A 19,557-nucleotide genomic window follows, 5' to 3' on the forward strand; every position below is an offset into this window, starting at 1 on the left:
GATAATTATATTCGATTTTTACGATCACAATGACAACAAAGAGAAGAGACAGTGGACGGACCATAGAGGAGTATAATGGCAACGTTTGACGGGACGTCTAGAAATTATAAAAACGAAACCCAACATGACAATAAACTCTAAAAACTATAAGATCCAATTTTTAAAGGTTCCAAGGAGAATGAATAGAAATAGTGGTAAATCGAGCAAGCAAATAAAGAAGGAGATGACATAAGGGGTAGCAACTGATGTGACTTTTAAAAAACTATATAATTAGAAACACTAGGATGATAAGATTTGGTCTTTCAAACTCTTAAGACAATGAGATAGTTATTTAATAAATTTTAAGTAAAATCATACTTAAAAAAAATATGATTTTGTTTGGATGCTAGCCGCGCAATTGTGCAGGCCACCCAGCTAGTTCTTTTTACAGGACAACAGCCAATATGGGTGAAAATAGATCGGATAATATTCAATCTGATCTGCTTCGAAACCGTCCAAAATAAGGATATGCTATGGGATTTTAGAAATCCGGCGCACGGATATGGATACGGATGAATTCTATTTATAGGAAAACAGCAATTCAGCAAAGCTACCACACATTTCAGTATTCCACCCATTATAGCACTGTAACTTATCTTGTTTGAATGTGATAATTTTAGGGGGGAAAAAAATCAGAAATCATGCTTTTCTCATGTTCTAACTGGTTTTAGATCACCAGGTTGGCCTACATGGAAAACAAACCGACAAGAAAAGTGGATTCTTCGGGTGGCCGATTGCTCAACAGAAGGCATGCAACAGACCAACATAAACATGCTCTGCATTTATAGTCAGGTTGGTAATTGGTACACGTGTAGCGATTTGGCGAGAATGGGCTACATAAAAGTGTGATGGCGGCGCAAGCCGTTGCAGCATCACGTCTTGTCAGCTCCTGTGGACCGTGCTGGCTGGACGTCGCCGTCGAAAGCAGCGGCGCAGCGCCGGAGGAAATATGCCGGGCAAGATCAAGATTACATTTTCAGGACCGTGCTAGATTCCAAGGTGAACAAACTTTCAAAAAATGGAACAATGTAGACTAACAAGCAGACAAAAACTGATCTATAATTTTGGAAACAGGATAGCTAAATGGCTTGGCGACAGATTTTTGGAGCCCATGCAAATTACTAATCTTGGGATTTGCTTTACGATCCGTGCTTCAAGGGAAGAGGAGGAATATCACCAAGCTTAGAGGGATGGCCGTGGAAGACGATGGCCTAGCGGTGGACGGGGCACACGGGCGGGTGGCGAGGCGTCAACGACAAGCCAAAGCCGTGGGGATGGAGACCGGCAGTGAGTCGGCGCCGGTGGCATGGGCAAAGCAAGCTTATGGTTAGGAGGTGATGGTTGGTGGTAACGAATCCAATGACGGAGAGCCACCGAAGACGGGAAAGACGGGGGTGAAGGCACTCACCGCCGCTGGTTTGGGGAAGAGAAGGGGAAAGGGGGAAAGGAAGAGGGAGGAGGCCGGCCGAGGGACCTCGCTGACACCTTTGACTCTTCCGGCTAGCCAGTGAGGCCGGGCAGCGGTGCACTGGAGCGGTGTGGATCAGACGCTGTGAGCGAAGGCGGTATGAAGGGGTGTTGGAGAAGGATGAAGAAGGAAGGGGTTTTAGGGTTTGGTTGTCTAACATGAATCTTAAAGCAAATCGGATGGTCTAGAATTTGCAAAATTTCTAGAAGTTTTTCAGTTAAATGGTACTACATATATATAGATAGTTCCTTTCGAAATAAGTATTGGTTTTAATAGTTAGGGTTGAGGGTTCCAACATTAAACATGGAGTTGTAACTTATACAAAGAAGGGGAATTCAAATGGTTAATTGAAACAACTATTGTAATGGTTCTTACAAATGCTAACACAATATGATTTTTGTCCTTCTAACTGTTAAAATGAATAAATTTGATGAACCGTGCGTAAACGGCAGGAGTAACTATAAACGATTTATAAGATAACCAAATACCTTATCTAATTTGTGACACGTATGAATAGATTAACAAGACTCTCATTGTCACTGATTACTATCTAACGAAACCAACGGCGGAAGAAATAGCCGCCTTGACGGAATCAGCGAGGAAAGAATGACCCTATTAAGGTTAACCGGCCACTTATCTTGCACTGGTTGAACCAACGATATCGTTACGCTCGGATGACTAATACTGTTTTCAAGTGAATCACTTTCTACGGACGACAACGGTGTGGGAGGACCAGCTAGGGTGCAGCTCTACGGTTTTTACCTTCGAGATTTTGAAGCTTACCGTTCCAACTCAACGGAAATTCTCCCAGCAAAAATAAAAGAAAGGCTAAGTTTCGAAGACGTCATGGACATGCACTAACCTACAACAAACCCCAAGTTTTAACAAAATCTATATTCAAAACCATGTGCAAAGCAGCGAAACCATCACCCCCATGGCCTCATCGCCCCTCTTCTCCGCCCCCTACTCATTCTTTCCTTACCGACGCCACCGTTGTCTTCAGCTCCACTACAACCCCCTGCAGCAACAATTCTAGCAGATGGGATGTTGTAACCAACTGCAAGATCAAGAACATAGTAGACGCAACAGGGGCACATATATACACCAATCATCCCAAGCAAAGAAATGATAACTGACAGAGTGATTGTTTAGACATGCTTCAAACATAAAAAAACACGCGCAAAGCCACAATTTATTATCAGTGTTGAAGCGACATCATACTATCATGGAGACGGATAACAAATAGTGTCCATGAGACGAACGATGAAACGACTGAGCAGGAGCATCTTTTATTCACGCAGAGTACTATGGCTGGCAAGTGATAGCAGCAATCGATGGCCCCGTAGAAGATAACGCACCGGAAGCTTAATCATCGTACTCCTGGCGGCGATGGTGGTGGTGCTTCTGATAACGCTGCTTCTTTTCATCATCAGAGTCATTGTCATCCTACAAAAAGACAGCATGAACTACTTAGCACGGAATAGAAACCATCTACTTCTCATCCTCCGGTGTAAAGTCTACATTGAAGATACATTAGAACAGCTCTGCACAACAGAAGCACAATGGCAAATGCTCTTCTGAGCCTATGAAATTTGCATCCTCATCAGAAAATTAGTTACAGAACCATACAATATACTATAAATCTAACAAGTGGTTCTGAAAAAATAAAACACAATAAAATTGTGAGGTACCCCTGTTCCTCTTGAGTTTTAAGAGTTCCATTACGCCTTATTAAGATGCAAATTTACCAATATATAGAGAATTTTACCTTGTCCCTTCCACAGTAACAGACTAATTATATGCTTGGGAAAACATCAATACGATGACAAATAATGATATTTGATACATGGGGATCATATAGGATATGATAAAAAGTAATGATACTAAGCCATATGATAAAAAGTAATGATACTAAGCCAGCAGTCAGGCACCAGATTAGCAGTTCCCTCTTTCTCTATTTAACATCCAAACCATGTGTCATGTCAATAATGATTTCCCTGAAAAACTCTTTTTAGCTTCCATTTATACCATATTTCACTACTTTTATGATTAAAAATGGTGTGATGCTAAAGGTTGTAGCACACTTTCACTGGGGAAATTCAAAGATGCAAACAAACATGAAAAATTTTAGCCAAAAAACTGTGGAAATATTTGAAAAAAAAAAGAAGAGGATGACCAAATAAACCAGGCATGCAGAGGAAACAGTTGGGGTCTGCCCAACTCTATATGCAGGAAAATCACCAATCTAGTAGACAAGTATGCAGTCACTGGAATGAAAATTCAATGCTCCTATACTTCTATCAAGAATGATCCTACAGCCATAGGTTATGTCTGCAGGTTAGGTTGGAGCCAGATATCAATGTACAAATATTTGAACTAACAGATGGCCATGATCCAAGCATAAGTTTGTAGTAGTCTCTGGTTTGACTCCTAACTTTTACTAGCGCAATCTTAGTTATTCCAGCCTTTCTTACGCAAGTGCTGCTATAATTTTGGAGTACACCACTTTATTAGCCTGATAAATTACATGTAAAAGGTTCCTGAATGGGCATTTGTGTGATATGATTCAGTAATGCCCATTTGTTGTAGACATACCAAAAATTTTAACTGGTGAATTTGCACGTAACAGATATGGCATATCAAAGTAATTAGTACTCCGTATTATGCAAGATCCAGTCCACTAATATATTTAGTATGAATGAGTACAGTAATGTCCATCTTCTGTAGATAATACAAACATTTAACTGGTCAATTTGCGCAGCACTTGTATGATAAAATAAACTAACTAGCATTGATGAAGATTTAGCATTATAGACATGTCACAAGGAATTGTGCACTAAAGATATCTAATTCTGTAGTTGATAGTTACATATGGATAAGCTGAATAACACTTCCATGAGTTAACACTACATTGCCTAGAACTATTTCAAGCATCACAAGCCTATATTATGCCAGCCACTATTTTTAGAAACCATTTCTCTAATGTCATACAATTCATAACTTTCCTATGCACACCAAGAAGGTCAACAATGGTTTTAATTCATCATCTATCTCCTATAGTAATATATAGTGTGGCTTAATACAATTGTGCAAATGAATATCCTTATCTTCCAAAACCCACCGTACGCTACTTTTAGCCATTACATCAAGCATAGAAAATGGTCATATAGGTAAAATGCAGAGGACCAGGGAAGTGCACTCACATGTTTCTTGCGGCCGTAGCCTCCCTGGTATTCGTCTCCCCCGCCATAGCTCGGCTTGTTGTATCCACCACTCTCATACGCAGGCTTCTCGCCGTACCCATACCCATAAGAACCCTGCGTCTCCTCCTGACTGTAAGGCTTCGGCTTGGGGTAACCACCAGAGCCATAGGTCCCTTCACTCTCTTCCTGGGCTTTCTTCCCATATCCATAACCAGAACCACCACCATAGCTCTCTTCCTCGGTCTTCCTGCCGCCATAGCCCGCGGAACCATAGCTCTCCTCCTGAGCCTTCCTCCCATACCCACCGCTACCATACTCCTCCCCACCCTGCTGTGGCCTGCTCCCATACCCCGATCCATAGCTCTCGGCCTGCGGCTTCCTCCCATAGCCGGAACCATACTCCGATCCGTAGCTCTCCTCCTGCTGCGGCTTCCTCCCATAGCCGGAGCCGTAGCTCTCCTCCTGCTGCGGCTTGGTCCCATACCCAGATCCATACCCTGATCCATAGCTCTCCTCCTGCTGCGGCTTGGTCCCATACCCTGATCCATAGCTCTCCTCGACCTGCGGCTTGCGACCGTAGCCGGAGCCGTAGCTCTCCTCTTCCTGCTGCTTCCTTCCTCCACCACCGTACCCAGATCCATAGCCGGAGCCGTAGGTGTTCTCCTCCTCGGCCTGGGGGCGGAAGCCATAGGCGGGCTGGGGCTTAGATCCGTAGCCAGAGGAGCCGTAGGATTGCTGCTGCTCGTGCTGGGGGCGGTAGCCGGAGGAGGCGTAGGACGGCTGCTGCTGCTGCTCGTGCTGGGGGCGGAAGCCGTAGGCGGGCTGCGGCTTGGAGTGGTGGGCGTAGGGGGAGGGCTCGTCGGCGGAGTAGTGCGGGGCGTCGTAGGAGGTGGAGGGAGCGGAGCAAGGGTAGCAGGTCTCGTCGGAGGGCGGGAGCGGGCGGCCGAAGGTGATGAAGAGGTCGTAGCCGCCGCCGTACGGCGTGGGGTCGTACTCGTCGAAGTCGTCGGGCTCGTCGGCGTGGTCCCTGGCGCCGCCGCCGCCGCGGTAGTACCCGGTCGCCATGGCTGCGGCGGTGGTGGTGGTGGTAGGAGATCTGTGCGCTAGTGAGCGAGGCGTGGGATGGAGAGGGAGAGAGTGAGGCTTGGACTTTGGGAAGAAGGGGGGATCGGATCACGCGGTGATTTGCGCGTCGGGGGCGTGGGGGCACGTGGTGCGGCGGCGTGGATGGACGGTGGGCCGGTGGTGGCTTCGGGAGGAGAGGACGGGCCTACGCTGGCGACGGCAAGGGGAAATCAGGAAATGTAGGACAGAGAGGGTTGCCACTCGCCAGGTTCGGTTGATTGACTACTGCTACATCACTACACTCTCCATCTCATAATATTTTAATATTTTAAGTTGTTGCTTTCAACGTTTGACCACTCGTCTTATTTAAAAAATTTTGAAATTATTATTTATTTTATTTATGACTAAGCACAACTTTTCCTTTTTTATATTTGTAAAAAAAAATTGAATAAGACGAGTGATCAAACGTTACAAGCAAAAACTCAAAATTCCTTATATTGTGGGACAGAGAGAGTAGTTGACTTGAACAATTTTTTTTTTCATGTTCAGTTGCTTGGTTCGGAGCCTATTGTTGCCTTACCAACATTTTAATATTATTAAAAAAAATTGGCAAGTTTTAGCACTAGATTTGATAGTACGAGTGAAAGTTGGTAGCAACCAAACATTCATTTGAAAATATTGAAGTAAAATTGTGGTAGGAAAAAGAATAACCTCAATTCAAGTAAGCCCTAAATTTTAATACTTTCTCCGTACCGAAATGTACACATTTTTTTGATAGGAACGGGTATAAAAAAATTAGGTAAAAACTGATTTGAGGAAGATTGTGATTGGTTGAGAAGAGAAAGTAAGCGAAGAAATTAAATAGAGAATGGTTGTGATTAGTTGATAGAAGAGGGTACTCCCTCCGTCCCAAAATAAATTAACCTCGTACAAGGATGTGTCACATCCTAATACGAGATTAGCTTATTTTGAGACCGAGGGAGTAGGTGAAGAAATACCTTCATTTTCGGACAAAGTATTGTGCTAGAAATAGCTGTATTTTAAGACGGAGGTGGTAACCAACTTAATATCGCAACCTTATTTATCTTTACTAAAATTTGGTAATCCCTAAAACATTTACACAAAAAAAAATCCACCAATTTTTAAGTAAGGTGTCCAACGAAATAGGCTCTTTACATCTTGACGCTGCAAACTGCAAAGAGAAAAGTAGCATTGCCAACAATTACCAAACTTTTGCAAAAGAAAAAATAAAAATGGCATTGCCAACTTTATCAATTGCCTTTTTTTTCCTTTACCAACAAATAGGGAGGTTTAATTTCTCAATGAACTGGACATGCTTGTAGTTTTTCTCTCTATAGATCACGTAACATGATACCAATCAACGCAACCCATACCTCTAGTTTTTGTTTCTATTGAATAGATAGAGATTGCAACGTTCCAGATAAGGTTAAATATCAAGCTAGCTTGGCTTGGCTTGGCTCGACTCGCTCTAGCTCGTTAGGATAATGAATTGGCTTGGCTTGACTTGTTTGCTAGCTCGTTAAGCTTACGAGCCAACATATTCAAACCAACATTAATTCGAGTTTACAATTGTTCGCACGCAATATAAGTATCAAACCAACATACAAATTAGTAAATGTGTCATTAGCACGATACTTCTATACAATCAACCAACACATAGCAAAACAAGTCTAAATATTCAGGTCTATGATCGAGCGAAGCAGCACAAGACAACTAGTGGATGGAGAGAATGGATTGAGTTGAGACTCGAGAAGACCACATGCCACAGGTGCGGATAACATATGCGCTTTGTTTTTTTTTGTGTTATATAGATAGACCTTTGGTGCGTTCGGGAAGAGGGGTTTGTGACCCCCTCCTCCCCGGCATGCAAAACGAAGCACGTATTATCGCATGATTAATTAAGTATTAACTATTTTTTTGAAAAATGGATTAATATGATTTTTTAAAACAACTTTTGTATAGAATTCTTTTACAAAAAATACGTCTTTAACAGCTTGAAAAGCGTACGCGCGAAAAACGAGATAGATGAATTGGAAAAACTGGGAGAAGAACACAGCAAGTGTTGAGCTGCTGTTGGATTGCTGGCCCGCTTCTTGCTTTGGCTCATTTAGCTTATGAGCTCACAAGCCAGCTCAAGCTGGCTTGCTATACATAACGAGTTAGGGTCCATTTAGTTACCAAAAAGTTTTTCCCAAAAACATCATATCGAATCTTTGGACACATGCATGAAATATTAAATATAAATAAAAAGAAAAACTAATTACACAGTTATGGGGGAAATAGCGAGACGAATCTTTTGAGCCTAATTAGTCCGTGATTAGCCATAAGTGCTACAGTAACCCACATGTGCTAATGATGGCTTAATTAGGCTCAAAAGATTCGTCTCGCGGTTTCTCGGCGAGTTCTGAAATTAGTTTTTTCATTCGTGTCCGAAAACCGCTTCCGACATCCGGTTAAACGTCCGATGTAACACCCAAAAATTTTCTTTTCCCCAACTAAACACACCCTTAATAATCTTAACTCAAGCTCGTCCATAAATCCAAACGAGCCAAACAAGCTAACGAGTTTTGAAGAATGTCTAACCCTATTTTCATAGGGAACTGCAACTCTTAGACTAACATTTTATTTTTATTTTTGTTTGGAAATACTGCTTGAAAGATACAGAAATCATTGGGTGGAACCCATCTAGGTGAACTGCAGCACTTATCAATTCAGTACAACTAGGTTTACTACTAGCTCCGGGCAAAAGTCGTCCAAATGACAAGTGATTTGGACAGAGAAACAGCGAATGCAAACGTATTTCAGTATTTCAGAACAACAAAACAAACCCTGCAGAATGCGATTAACGTATTACAGCTAAAATGTTTGAGGAAGCAAACACCACACTGTAAATTTGGGCATGACGAAGTAGCAAACAATCGTGATAAGCTTCCAGACCTCGACTGTCACAAATTATGATAAGTAGATGACAAATAAAGAGTTCGAGAAATTGTTCAATTGCTCTTTCCCATGTAGTACTTTTTATTCTTTCAATTTGAGAAAACGCAACAACAAACAGCAGAAGGCTGTAGTTTCGATTACTGTTCTACTCTGTATGGGATATATAGTTGTACACCAAGAAATATGTGAATCCGGATCAGGTGCAGTCGCTGCTGGGACTGCAACTTAGGCAGTACCAGTTTTCATCGACAGATGCAAATGGAAAGGTCCAGATCAGTGAGGCATACTGTTCGTAGCACTGTAGCACAGAATACTGTTTGTACGGTCGCTGTATCACTAGATCTGAGCCATTGATCACTGAAATGGACGGCTGAAATTGCTTGCAGTTCTTAAGTTACAGTCACAGCTATAACTGCACCTGATCTGAATCCGAAATATGGAAATGAGATTCAATATTGTTCCAGTAAAGAATGATGGTTAGGTACAAAAAGGGGTTTTTCTCCTGCAATCTAATTGTCAGTTCCGACGAATTTGTCAGAATGTGATATACACAGGGGCCCTGCCAGAGGGCTTCTTCAAGCTTGCTGATTAAGATGACTGACCTTTTATGTTGAACAACAATACAATTGATTGGGCCTTACACATTAATACTCAACCTTTGGGAACCAAAGAAATGACAAGGAAGAAAAAAAAATGTACAGTAGTTTTGCACAAATTTTCCTTTTCCCTCCTTTACCTTTTCTTTTGCTTGATGGGTTGGCTGCTTTTCTAAGCTCGGCATTTCTTTGCCTGTGGAAAATTTACAGTGTATTCGGACGGGTGGACAAAAATAGAACTTCACCTTTTTCACCTTAGCCATGCATTTGATGTTGCTATACAAAATAATGGTATAGTTACAGGTGGGCAGTTACTGGAAGGCATGAAAGACCAAGGCACCTTGTTTTAACGTTGTCGCCTGGTGTTGACCTCCATTTTCTTAGCCATCTGCTCGTTGCACTCGCTGCCTTTGGGGTTGATTGGCAAGCGTGTTTTTCAATAATGGTTTTAAGGAAGACATGATCTCTGAAAATGATGGACGCATCTTTGGGTCTCTGCAGCAACAGAAAAACAAAATGGAGTTAAGATAGTGGCAGAGGCAGACAAGAGGAAGGCATCAATTCAATTTATTGAGAAGTTCATCACGAAACCAATAAATCTATCCATTTTGTTTAGATGAGTTGCATGTCACTATATGTGGAGAAGAATATCTTTTATCCCTCCACATATAGTGACATACAACTCATCTAAACATACTCCAATTTTGTATACAAAACACATATCAAATTCATGGTAGTTAAGTTTGCTTCGCTTGTTCATACTAGTTGGAATAAGATAGTAAATTTGTCAACTAAAAGAAAGTAAGTTTCATACCGTTAATTCTTGTATGAATATGCACATGAAAACTAAAAGACTGTAATAATATGAAAATATACTTTAAGTGACAAATGTAATGGTATCAGTTTACATGATCAATCTTAACAGACTTTGATATGCAGTTGTTAAAGAAGTTTGACTGCATGGATTTTATAATGTCATAAGTTTATGAACAGTAGTAGCATATTTATACAAAGAATGCTCTACATATTCAGAAAACAGTCACTGCAGCCCAGCAAATCAAAGCATACTCACGTTTGCCAGCATCTCCTTATTATCTCTGCTATGGTGGGATCCACATGAGCTGGAATATCAAGGCGACGTTGCTGAAAACCAACAGCTCCAACAACTTGCATGGGGTTCATACCTTCCCATGGCTGAAGTAGTGTGAAAAGTTCCCATAATATAACCCCGTAGCTGAAAACATCACATCTGCAAAAATGCAAATATATTTGGCAAATGCAAGCTGACTAAACTAAAGAAAAGATAAATCATAAAAACATGAGAAACCTACTTCTCATCAGATGGTTCGTTTCGAAGTACTTCTGGTGCCATCCACTCTGCCTGTATGTCATGCAGGTAATCAGTAACCTCTAGAAACAGCTTTGTGAAGTCAATTAATTACACATTCCTATCCATAGCTTACAAAAGAGCACCCAGAGGCAAGACCAGTGATGTTCAATGCTAAAAAGCACAATGTTAAACCAATCACAGCAAATACATGGATAGATCAAATCAGGAACCAGCTAAACTTTCCATGAATAAGACCATACTATGTCTATGGTGTCCGTATTGAATTACAGGTACTGATATTTTTTCATCAAACCATCCGATTGATCCATTTCATTTTATATACTGATATTTCTTCACTGAACCATCTGATGGAACCATTTCATTCTCATAACAACAGGAAAACAGATACAGTTTGTAGATTCAATTATGGCAATACAGAATAATCAAAAGATAAACCAAAGATGCAAGTTTGTAAAAGATGAGTATCAGAATAAATCACAATGAACCATGGATAAGCTTCTGGGCTTGAATGTCAACATTCTCCCAGTTCCCAACCCTTCTAGCTACTTGCACAAGTCCTCAAAAAGTAAAATCGATTCAGGATGCATTTGAATTATTTTCCTACAATCCTACTCAATGGTACTATATAAACATCTTACTATTCAATCTGTTTTTTGGCACACACAATTATAGCATATTTTGGTCCTAGATACATGTCATGCTACATTTTCAAGATGAACTCCAATCCTTTTAATGATACTTTCCAGTTCCAATACCATTTACTACTCTATAAGAGTTGATTCTAACAGCAACAATTAGCATCACTAACAACGGCAGGGTGGTCTTATCTATATTTACCTTATTGTTTGTCGTGTAAAACACTAAACCTCTATTTGAGAATGGGAGAGTATAACTATATCAAAAGTCAATTAAATACTAAGCAAAAACTACAGATAAGCTGCACATATAATTTTTTTTGTTAAAATAAGAGTTTCTTAATCCCATAACAGCTGGAAAATATTTAATTAAAAAAATATAAGCAGCTTACTGTGCCAGCCGTGGATCTCGAGGAAAGGAAGGTACTATTCTTCATACGTGATAAACCAAAATCACAAACCTAAATAATAAAATAAGCAAATGGTTATAAGTGCCAAACATCCAATGCATATTACTGATGAGGCAACCTGTTTCTTACCTTCACAACCCAATTCTTGTCAACAAGAAGGTTTGGAGATTTCAAATCTCGGTGCACTACAACAGGGGAGCAATTGTGCAAATAATTCATACCACGAGCCTGAGGCAAGAAGAAAGGAAGTAAGAAACAAATTTAGCTTGAAATTCTCCATCTAAGTGGATCAGGATAGGGAATCTTTAGGCATACCACATCAAGTGCCATTCTTAGACGTCTTCTTTCATCCAATTGGTTGTTGGGTCGATGAATCAATCGAAACAAACTACCTCTACAATGTCAATATTAATACATTGTAGTTAGCAACTATGCTGGTTAGAACCCTACGACATAAAATATTAGAACCATGATGGTATTCAACTGAAAAATGCTTATTATTTTATATGCAACTGAACTTGCTGTCTCCGGTCATGCATTATGTATTGGTTTGCATGATGCTTGGCCATCATCTTCTATATTTGTTGCTAACTAACCAATGCAAATTTGCTGACCCAGGGACAAAGCTCCCCCATCTTCTAAAATCACATGATGTCCAAAAGAATCCAAAATATACATGGCGTAGACATAAAGTCATGCATACATGCAAAATTTCAATGTCCAATCTTTACATATGTAAACAATAAAAGAAAAGGAACTGCTAAAGAAATTTGCCATGTGTATAAAACTATTACTTGTATTTCATCCCAGAATTTCTTTTAGAGTTTTTGAAAAAGTGTCACCCAATTCGTACATGCATTGTGTAACAAAAAAAAAAAACTGGTTGTCCTATGGAAAACATCTCAATTTATGAAAAATTTGGAGCAGTGCATAGGGACAGAGGGATTTCCTATTACCTATATTATTTGTTTCAGAATTCTGAAACGGTGACACCCACCACTAGCCCACAACAATATTTTTTTAATGTGTAATAAGTTTCCAAAAAGGAAATTAATGTAAACTACTTATCACTTTTGATAAAAGTCAGAAAATAATGCGAAAGTGAAATGTTAGTAGAATAATATTTAGTTAAGAGAGATAACAAAACCAGGATAAAAATAAGTGGTTACTATACTTGGTACTACTAATTAAGACGTTATAAATTGGAAAGAGAATTGCATGAACAGAGAAAAATGTACCTTGGAAGAAACTCGGTCACGATAGAAAGATTAGGTACACGAGTAACAGCACCCATAAATAGAACAACATTTGGATGACGCAATCTCTTCATTATTTGGAACTGCATATCAAGGAAGAGTGAAAAAAGCACGGACAAAATTTTGGAACATCTGCGTGATCATTGTAATGATGTAAGCATGTCATGTCAAACGCATAGTACAAAAAATCAGACTGGGCCAGCAGTTAAACCGGAAAAGACCGGAACCAACACCCTTGATGGCTTAGTTTGCTCTCAAGACCATCTCCGCAATTGAACTGGGATGAACCGGCTGAACCGGACAATGTCTCCTGTAAACCAGTGAACCAACAAAGGCCAGACGGTAGCTCATCATGCGCACCAGCAGAACTTGGGCTACTTTAAGGACCATATAGCGAAACTGATGTATCAAGGCCCATTTATTTGGAATGTAAATCAGAAATTGGTGCGGAATGGGGATTGATCCCTGGTGGATTCAATGGAAGCTCCACTCCCACCTAGGCAGTTGAATGGTTGTGGCATAGAGGGAATGTTAAATCTAACTAATGTGTTTGGATTGCGGTGAAACCAGCAGCCTGCCAGTCAGACCGATGGACCAGTGAACCAAGTACTCTAACTGATTCAATGGCCGGTCCGACTTTTCGTACTATGGTCAAAGTAAAAGTCGTCAAACATTCAAACCATGTTGAGGGAGTTAAATAAGCACTTACAAATGGCCTCAGATGCCTTTATCTGTTCAACAACTAGACCAATTAATTGTCATAAACTAATATAATATTTGGCCTATTAGTCAGACCTTATCAGCTCAGGCAAATGGATATACAAAATATACACCACAAGAAAAATGAGCTCAAAACCTTAGCTGAATGGAATATATGTAAATTTTGCATCTAATATGATTCGTTTCATTGAACCAAAATGATTGCCTCGTTTATGTCACAAAACAAAACATGCTGGGATGCAGTATCAACGCTAAGTTTTTTTTCTTTTTTTGCAGTCATAAATTTGGATTGCAGACAGTTACCTCAGTTCTAAATTCATCCAGAGCATCGCTTGATATATCTTGCTGCAAGAATTTCTTCACTGCGACTTCCTACACAGAGGGGCAAGTAGGTAAGGCACAAAATGCATAACAAATAAAGGATAATGAATATCACTCTCGAGCTGCTCGAACATAGAGGGAAACAAAGGAAGGTGCTCAAGCTAATCTAATCAAGCAGTTCCTTGGCACATTTATTTTAATATTATTCAACTTTAAGTTGTCGAAAAAAAAACAAAGTGTCCCAGGTATTTTCAGCTTGTGGAATACAAAGTCAAAAGAAATATTTCTCTAAAATGAATGGAGTGTCTTTTTTTGTGAAGAAATACTAGCGACTACTAGATTACTTAGAAGCACACACATAAGATGAAAACTAACGCCGGCTGGCAAAACCAGGTTACATAGTGTCCATGGTGGCACCACGGAACCACACTCAAAACTGGCCAAAGTGGGTGGAGCCATCCAATTAGGGGGTTGATTAAAATGATTGAAAGTTTAGTGTGTTAAGTGGACACTAATGATACTGATTAAAATGGAATTTTCCATTTATGATTTATTAAGGGATATGATATAATCCCCCCAATTACAATTAGGTGTGCTGGTGCAACCTGTAGAAACAGTTGTTGTGTCCTAGTATGCGACCAACCAGAAACTATAATGTAAAGATATCCAAGCTTTTTGCTATATTGACAAGGCTAGAACTTAAAAAAGACACAGGTTAATGAGGTTAGTTGATCCTCACATGATATGTTGACTATGCTATAACAAGAACTTAATGTCTTGATTGCACACGGATTCATTAGAACAAAAGTTTGCTTTCATTATTTCAACTTGGTGATAATTTAGAAATATGGTATTGCGGTGAGCCATATTAGGTGAAAAACTTACTGTTCCATGCCATTCCCCTTTGTACACCTCTCCAAAGGATCCTGATGCACAGAAAAAGGAGGAAGTTGAAACAAGATGGAAAATATGATACAAGTATACAACATTATTGTATGCGGCTTTTATTCAATTTAATGGGGAGGTAATGCTCATGAATGGGAAAATTAGCTGAGTAATCCTGCAGATAGTCAAAACATAGTAGGGGAGCTATGAACAAAATGAATTTAAAGAAACCAAGAGAAGTGTACCTAGCCCAACACGTTCTCCCAGAGTGATCTCTTCCCATTGGATTTCAAACTCTGCAACACCATCTAGGGCAATATCAGATCTTGAGCTTTCAGTCCCAACCGACTTGTCAGAGACTCTTTCAGCTTCCTGAGGTACTTCAACCAAATCTTTTTCTTTCTCGGGAACACTAGTTTGTCCATGATCAATTTCAAGCTGATTATCCCAGAAGTCATGTCTACCCTTCGGGATCAATTCATTTGCCCCTGAAGAACTTGGCAAACTAAGCAATTGACAACCAGGTTCCAAGTATTCGTACTGCTTGTTAACAGCAGCAGTTGTAGCCACAACTGCAGCAGCAGTCGCCGCAGCAGCAACAGGCACGTCGAGTTTGATATCACTGTTAGATTTAGCTGCAGCGACAACCATTGAGGATGCAACCACTGCAGCGGTTGCAACAGCAGCTGCTGCAACAGGCATTTGTTTTATAAGTTGTAGTGGATCCTCCTGGGGAGGTGCAGATGGTTCATACATATGTGAACTACCAGTACTGTTCCGGGAATCTGAGGGATGGTAGGTACCCAGCCCCTGGATAGGTTTAAGATCCAGAGGAATCCGATAAGGAACAGCCTTTGTTTGGAGTTCATGTCCAGGGGGATGTGGCACCGAAGGACCATGACAAAAATCAGCGTTTGTTGTAGATTCAAGCTCATTCATCCTCTTTATCATTTCATCTTTAGTTTGAAACAGAGATGTGTCATACACAATAAGGTCTTTAGGTTGTTCCCTTGATTCTTCTGAAAACAAATCAGGTGGTGGGACAACTCCATTTTCAAGTAAGACAGCATGGATCCTCTCAGCTATCTGGGGGTTTTCTTTTGCAGCACTAATCATATATTCTGAGACATCTTTCACTTTCATCCTTCGTACTGCTGGAGCACCACCCACCTCAGAAGATGAAGGAGAACTTGATGACGAATTATTCGCTGCAGAGGACTTATCTTTGCTCTGTGTACTCATGGTATGGTCTGTATTTCTAGATTCATGAATAACAGGCAAATTTTCACTTGTGCTTGTGCTAATTGATAGTTCCCCAAATGAACCAGATACCGCTGATCCCTGGCTGCCAGTCTGGCCAGTTGTTATGCCATAAGGATCAGAATGCCCAAAATTGCTGGGTGTGGATACTTTTTCAAGTGACTCATTCTCAAAAGAACCATACATAGAACTTGAGACTTCACTAAAGGAAGACCCCAACTGAGTGTTACAGTCATCTTTGTTAACATGGTGACTATCTGCAAATAAACTATCTTCAAATTCTCTACCCAAGCCCGCACCGTCTGAAGGTATAAGAGTACCTGGATCTGACATGAGATCAACAATGTACTCCCTGCAATAATATAATACAGTGCAGGCAGCATTACAAGAAGTTTTTCCATACTTACCATTTAGATTGTTAACAAACATGTGAGGAGGAAAACTGGATGGCCAGACACAACTATACTAAGCAAGTAAGCATTAATATCACTTTTATCCAAGTATAAAAGTCCTAGTTTCTGTTGTCAAGGAATTAGTAAATACCTTCCATCATTAACTTTCACAATGCTCTAGATGTCCAGATACAATTATGCTAAGCAAGTAAACATTAATAACATCCAAGTCTAAAAGCCCTAGTTTATATTTTCAAGGAATTAGTAAGTACCTTCCATCATTAAATTTCACAATGCTCAAAGCTCCATCATCCGATCCAGTGTACTGTCTTCCTTTAACTAGTCGACAAGGAACAGCGAGGCTGTCGGCCAAAACCTAGATGCAAGTTTGCAAATGTAGATATTAGCATTTACACATCTCCAAGCCACAAAACCTTTAATGAAGTGATGCTTATGCATTAAATCCACTATGTCATGAATCCGGTACAAGGACTAAAAGTCTAGAACAAGAATGAAGCCAGGTCTTGTGCTACTGATAGAACGAGAACAAGAATGTGCCATGTCATATTGTGCACTGAACAGAAATTTGATAACAATAGAGCAGATATTGCATTTGAAAATTAATGGACGTCAATATCTGCTATCTAAAAAACATCATAATTAGAAAAGGAAATGATGGCTTAGATGGATGGCCGAAATCCAATAGTCACTAACCTTAAAAAGCAGTGCACGGTGACGAGCCAGACCAATTGTTAACTCACCGAGAGGCATAACAGCACTTCTTATACTAGCTCTCAGAGAGCTGCTCACATTCTGGTACTTGGACAAAAAGCTTTCTGGATCGATGACTGGTCCACCCATGTAGTCGGAAACTAAAGTAGCTAGTCTCTGGACCAGGTTGTGCCCAACAAACTCTGGAGTTTTCGAGCGAACTTCCACAGCCATGATGAGTGCCTTCTGCTCAAGTTGTACAAGTTTGGTGTCTTGTGCTCTGTTGACCAATACGGCTTCTGTTTTGGATGCATGTGAAAATGGCTGTTGATGCAGTTCCGTCAAGGAGGGTATGGTTGGCAATGTGGGCTCGTCCCCAATGACAAAAATGTCATAGAAACCATCCAAGATTTTGTCGTCGTAGCTAAGGGCACTGAAACTCTGTGAAGCACGAACAAATCTACCATATGAGGCAAGTACGAAAATGGTAAGAGTCACAAATAAGTAGGGCAATATTCACTTGTGAACAATTTATACTGAAAAGAAAGCATCTAAGTTGGTCATTTGAGGACTACAAGCTGAGTGTTCATTTGCCTCATTATCGTTAGACAGTACCATCCACAAAAAGAAAGGCAGCTTGATCAGCCATTATTCTGATAAGTGATAACACCTCAACAAAGGACCAAGGACCACCACAAAAGTTCATAGACTGCTTGTTTTGTTCCAAAGTGCTAATAGTCTGAATGCTAATAGCTGCTTAATCCACGGGGTGCTATTTCTCACTAACATCATTGCAGATAAACCAAATGGCCAAAATGAGTATGTATAGGTTACATAACTACCACAAGTTCGGCCACCCCTTTCATGACTGAACAACAGTTATCAGACTGTAGATGAACATACCATGATCAACCCATCTCATGACAGCTATTTCATCAACAAAAACACCATCCTTCCCATTTTGTTACCACTAATAACTAATCGAATGGTTTGTATTTGAACGTCTAAGTTTACTCAACAAAGCAAGAGCGAGATCCCATCGCAGTAAACAATGCGAACAGCGTGCGACGCGAGGAGCAAAAACCAAAAAGATTAGGATCGAGCAGGAGGGATGAGACGGTGAGAGTACCCAGTAGCGGAAGGCGACGACCTCGGCGGGGGAGCTCTGGAGCGGGCAGGAGCCGAGACTGATCTGCTTGGCTACCTCGATCTGCGTCGCCTCGGGATCCTCCCGCGCGCTCATCTCCAGCGCGAGCTGCATGTGGTACTCCTCCAGCTCCGCCTCCTGCTTCTCCTTCTCCATCTCCCTCTTCCTCACCGACTCCTCCCGCGACTCCCTCCTCGCCTTCTCCTCCTCCTCCTCGACCTCCAGCCTCCTCACCTCCACCGACGACGCCAACGCCGCCGCCTCCGCCTCCACCACCGCGTCCGCCGCAAACGGCGGCGATGGCGACGGCTGCGTCTGCGGCCGCCCGGTCACGGAGCTAAGCCAGCTCGAGATCCCAGAACCGTGCTTATGCTCGTGCTGCGCTCCACCACCACCGCCACCTCCACCGCCTCCGCCGCCCTTTTTGGAGACCGGCGGAGGAGGCGCGAGCGACGAGGCGCCATCGCCGGCCGAGTCGCCGATGTGGAGCTTCCGGAGGAAGTTCTTCATCCCGCTCCCGCCACCGTCTCCGCCGCCGCCGCTACCGATGCTGGTGGTGGTGGGGCGGTGGATCCAACATGGCTTCGGATGCGGAGGCGAATGGAAGAGAAGAGAAGAGCACAGCGAGAGAAAGGAGAAGGAGTCGCAGTATTGACCTGCCTACGAGCAGTTCCAAGCCGCATTAATTTAATTTAATCCGGTTTTTATTATTATTGCTTCGCTGCAACTGGCTGGCTGGCTGTTTGCTTGCGGCTGCGCTATACTCTAGTCGCCCGAATTCTCTCCTCCCGCTCGTAAATCCGATTAAAAAATCAAATTAAGTTCGCTTAAATTTCAATTAAAATGGCGCTTGGGTGTGATTAGCGAACACTTCTTCTAAATTTAATAAAGAAAGAAAGGTCCCGTTGGTGCGGGAGATGGACCTGCTAGTACTGACATGTGGGACCAGATAAGGCATGGACCCACATGGCAGAGGGATGGCGCACTGCTGCTTGGGAAACTTGTCGCGGGGGACATGCAAGAAAAGGGCGCCCCGGATAGCGAACGCGGCGGGGTATACTCGGGCCCCGCATTGCGTTCACGGTGGAAATCTAGAAAACCATCTGCTCTTTCACTGACGTCCGGGACCCACAGGGG

At 41.6% G+C, this 19,557-nt stretch overlaps 2 protein-coding genes across 2 annotated transcripts; both read right to left on the reverse strand.

Moving 5' to 3' along the window:
- Positions 1-2,584: 2,584 nt before the first annotated feature.
- On the reverse strand, positions 2,585-5,834 carry LOC4340577 (uncharacterized protein At5g39570). The gene is made up of 2 exons (XM_015788224.2): positions 4,711-5,834; positions 2,585-2,953 (listed from the first exon to the last, which is right to left on the reverse strand). The coding sequence occupies exons 1-2, from the start codon at positions 5,773-5,775 to the stop codon at positions 2,873-2,875; spliced, it is 1,146 nt and encodes a 381-aa protein (XP_015643710.1). The 5' UTR covers positions 5,776-5,834; the 3' UTR covers positions 2,585-2,872.
- Positions 5,835-9,179: 3,345 nt separating this feature from the next.
- Positions 9,180-19,042, reverse strand: LOC4340578 (probable serine/threonine-protein kinase SIS8). The gene is made up of 13 exons (XM_015787847.3): positions 18,403-19,042; positions 17,277-17,714; positions 16,835-16,938; positions 15,156-16,522; positions 14,911-14,951; positions 14,008-14,076; positions 12,967-13,067; positions 12,044-12,122; positions 11,858-11,956; positions 11,711-11,779; positions 10,664-10,713; positions 10,405-10,581; positions 9,180-9,827 (listed from the first exon to the last, which is right to left on the reverse strand). The coding sequence occupies exons 1-13, from the start codon at positions 18,928-18,930 to the stop codon at positions 9,713-9,715; spliced, it is 3,237 nt and encodes a 1,078-aa protein (XP_015643333.1). The 5' UTR covers positions 18,931-19,042; the 3' UTR covers positions 9,180-9,712.
- Positions 19,043-19,557: the final 515 nt, after the last annotated feature.

Source organism: Oryza sativa, chromosome 6 (assembly GCF_034140825.1).
Source record: "Oryza sativa Japonica Group chromosome 6, ASM3414082v1".
Lineage (NCBI taxonomy): Eukaryota > Viridiplantae > Streptophyta > Magnoliopsida > Poales > Poaceae > Oryza > Oryza sativa.

What these genes read in the sequence shown, in the direction of transcription:
- LOC4340577 (XM_015788224.2), bottom strand. Translation starts at nt 5,775, where the DNA reads ATGGCGACCGGGTACTACCGCGGCGGCGGCGGCGCCAGGGACCACGCC. An exon ending in GCTACGGCCGCAAGAAACAT is followed by an intron (nt 2,954 to 4,710) that starts GTGAGTGCACTT and finishes GTCTTTTTGTAG; the next exon opens with GATGACAATGACTCTGATGA.
- LOC4340578 (XM_015787847.3), bottom strand. Translation starts at nt 18,930, where the DNA reads ATGAAGAACTTCCTCCGGAAGCTCCACATCGGCGACTCGGCCGGCGAT. An exon ending in ACCGTGCACTGCTTTTTAAG is followed by an intron (nt 16,939 to 17,276) that starts GTTAGTGACTAT and finishes ACTTGCATCTAG; the next exon opens with GTTTTGGCCGACAGCCTCGC. An exon ending in GTGAAATTTAATGATGGAAG is followed by an intron (nt 16,523 to 16,834) that starts GTACTTACTAAT and finishes ATATTATTGCAG; the next exon opens with GGAGTACATTGTTGATCTCA.